Raw genomic sequence first — 3368 nt, 5'->3', positions numbered from 1 at the left:
CTGACCAGTGTTCCCTCTAAGCTGAGTTAGTGTGAGCTAGCTCACAGTTTTTTAGCCTCCAGCTCACAGATTTTTGTCTCAGCTCAGGAAGGATGGCTCCAGAGCAAACTGATTGATGCAGTAGCCAAATTGCTCACCCACAACTTTAATGCCAGTAGCTCGCAAAGTAGAAGTTTTGCTCACAAGACTTCGCAGCTTAGAGGGAGCACTGCCTCTGACCCCCCTCCCCTTTCTCTCACTGGGTCTTCTCATGTCCTGTACCTGTCTCTGCAGGTCTCTCCTACAGAGACGATATCCTCATACTCCCACGCTCATAATGCCGGACAAGCTGGCCATCTGTGGCAGAGAAAGTACACTTTAGATTACGCTTCTTTCTCTCCTTTCGACTGCAGCCTGAATGTGAACTTGATGTACTTGAATAAATGTAACTTTACCTTTTTTGCAATATACGTCTAGGGAGATATATAATTGCTTGGAGTGAGCAACTCGGCATGCCTGGACATTGGGGCTATATTGGGGCTATATCACTCTAAGACTGTACAGGTATAATCTCCTTGAATGGGATGCCTCTCTTTGTCTTAACCTGGAAGTTGCCCTCTCTGACCAGTGTTCCCTCTAAGCTGAGTTAGTGTGAGCTAGCTCACAGTTTTTTAGCCTCCAGCTCACAGATTTTTGTCTGAGCTCAGGAAGGATGGCTCCAGAGCAAACTGATTGATGCAGTAGCCAAATTGCTCACCCACAACTTTAATGCCAGTAGCTCGCAAAGTAGAGGTTTTTCCACAAGACTTCGCAGCTTAGAGGGAGCATTGCCTCTGACCCCCCTCCTCTTTCTCTTGCTGGGTCCTCTCATGTCCTGTACCTGGTCTTCCATGAAGACACCTGTCTCTGTCGGTCTCTCCTATAGAGACGATATCCTCATACTCCCACGCTCATAATGCCGGACAAGCTGGCCATCTGTGGCAGAGAAAGTACACTTTAGATTACGCTTCTTTCTCTCCTTTCGACTGCAGCCTGAATGTGAACTTGATGTACTTGAATAAATGTAACTTTACCTTTTTTGCAATATACGTCTAGGGAGATATATTTACTACACCCAGTAGCATACTTTTATGACTGGGCAAACTCTGCTATATTAACCCAATGTCCCAATAATTAGATCTTATACAAGCTGCATATGTTCTTTGAAACTAAATACGCGACTAGATTTATCGACTAGGATTTAGTTGCCAGCCCTAGTTCAAGCCAGTACTTGGGCCGTGCTGTATTCAGCACATTCTCACATATTGTTTTCAGAGGATTCATACATTGTGGGTGTGCTTGGTCAGCCTCCCATCTTCCCCCAGCCAGCTAATGTGTCCAGTGTATTTTCTGGTAACATCCTCTAGTGATGTAGCCAATGTATTTTCTAGTAACTTCTCAAATTCATGTTCTTTTCCCTCATTTGACATAGCAATATATGCTGCATTCATGTATTGATTTGTTTGCTGCAATAACAAAAGGTAGAGTTTTTAAAAATAAATTACGCAAGTCATCTTAAAACATTGTATTTTACCTATGTTGCTCAAGCATCCCTGTGCCGATTGGTCCAAGCGGCACCATTGAAATGGGTTTCTGGTGTTCTCCAGACATTATAAATAGCGGAAGCTGTGGATATGGTACTTTCTAATGACCATCTTTGTTTAAAAAGGGCACTGAGCTTTCCAAATGCAGTGCCTGACTATGGATGGGAGAGGAAAGGAGTTTAGAAGGAAACCCATGGAAGTTTACAAATATGGGGCGGGTGCTCATCGAAGCTCAGAGATCATTGTAAAATAAACCAGAGAATTCTGTTGAAAATGAGATGTAAAGTTTAATCATAGTTTTGTGGGTTGCAGATTTTTTCTGGCTTGTTGGTCAATCTCACCAGTATTCTGCCTTGGCTCGCCTGGCTCCAGTACTTTAGCATTCCTCGCTACGGAATGGCGGTAAGGGCTACAGTCTCTTGTGTACGCACCTTTGTCTATTTGCATCGGCTTCTATCTTTTCTGTGCATAGCCTGGTTTTGCTGCTTTTGTGACTAGCACAAGCCACCCACTTCTGCATCAGGTGCAGGATAAATGATTTATATATTTTTTCTAATCACTCAAGATGCCTCCATAGGCATTATTTACACCCTCTATAACCTAGAGCAGGGGCCCCCAACCTGGTGCCTAGGGGCACCACGGTACCTGTTGATAGCTTCCTGGCATCCACCAAGAATTTATAGAATGTGGGTGGGGCCAGGCGGAACTTTCTACCTAGCAAGGCTTCTGATTGGCCATTGCAGACTTGATTGGCTGTGCAGATTTTTTTTTAAAATTGCTTTGGCAGCAGCGCCACCACAGCACAAGGATCTTCACTGTGTGACTGAAGGTAAGTGGTGTCAGCCATTTTATTTTACCTAAAACATTTTAATACCCCCTTTCTATCCATTCAGGGACCACAAGATGGTGAATACAAAAACATTAAAAAACACATTTGAGTGATTCAAAATGCAGTTATAATTATAAAGTAATTAAATTAAGAATGCAGAACAAGCAACACTGGAAGGAGGGCCAGTAAGCGTTACTAGAGGTATGCCAGACGAAACAAAAAAGTCTTCCCCTGCTGATGAAAGATACCAATAGAGGGAGAGGAAAGATAGATCAATCTCCCTGGGGAGGGAGTTCCAAAGTTTTGGGGCCACCACAACTGAGAAGGCCTTTTCTTGGATCGCCACCCATCTAGTTTCTGAAGGCGGGGGCAACTGAAACAGGGCCTCCAACGATGACCAGAGTGAGCGGGTAGGTTCATATGGGAGGAGGCAGTCCTTAAGGTATGTTGTGGCTGGCTCCGCCTTATGCAGCAGATGTTTTGTGGCAGTCATTCTGTGGCTGTGCCCACCATGCTGTGTCAGAATTCCAAAGGTGCCCCAGGCTCAAAAAGGTTGGGGACCCCTGACCTAGAGGCAGGCCTGTATTATTGTCCTGGTGTCACAGTAGGGCACCAATGATGCAGTTGCAGGTTGTGAAATTCCTAAAGACACTGGGTGATTTCCCACAAGTGCTGCTCCGCACTCACTCCTCTCTTTGGCCCGATGGTACGTGTCAATTTCACACAAGCTGCTGCGCAGCTGCATTTTGGCTTGCAGCTTTGTGCGATTTCTCCCGCGTCTACTCAGTCCTCAAAAAACAGGATTGAGTAGACGCGGGGAAAATCGCACGAAGCTGCAAGCCAAAATGCAGCTGCGCAGCAGCTTGTGTGAAATTGACACGTACCATCGGGCCAAAGAGAAGAGTGAGCGTGGAGCAGCGCTTGTGGGAAATCACCCTGTGAGTAGGATCTGGGGTAGGCAGGCTTTGGGGAGAGGA

General features: G+C 45.6%; 1 protein-coding gene across 1 annotated transcript in view; it reads left to right on the top strand.

Moving 5' to 3' along the window:
- Nucleotides 1-3368, top strand: part of LOC107110064 (ATP-binding cassette sub-family G member 2-like) — a 29453-nt gene that overhangs the window by 24638 nt on the left and 1447 nt on the right. The window contains exons 13-14 of the mRNA XM_015410785.1: nt 1875-1964; nt 2746-2801. Coding sequence (XP_015266271.1) covers nt 1875-1964; nt 2746-2801 — 146 coding nt within the window. The remainder of the gene's footprint in view (nt 1-1874; nt 1965-2745; nt 2802-3368) is intronic.

This window comes from Gekko japonicus, unplaced genomic scaffold (assembly GCF_001447785.1).
Source record: "Gekko japonicus isolate JY-2015 unplaced genomic scaffold, Gekko_japonicus_V1.1 scaffold42, whole genome shotgun sequence".
NCBI lineage: Eukaryota > Metazoa > Chordata > Lepidosauria > Squamata > Gekkonidae > Gekko > Gekko japonicus.
Note: the sequence above shows the minus strand (reverse complement) of the source record. Positions and strands in the feature narration are given on the sequence as shown.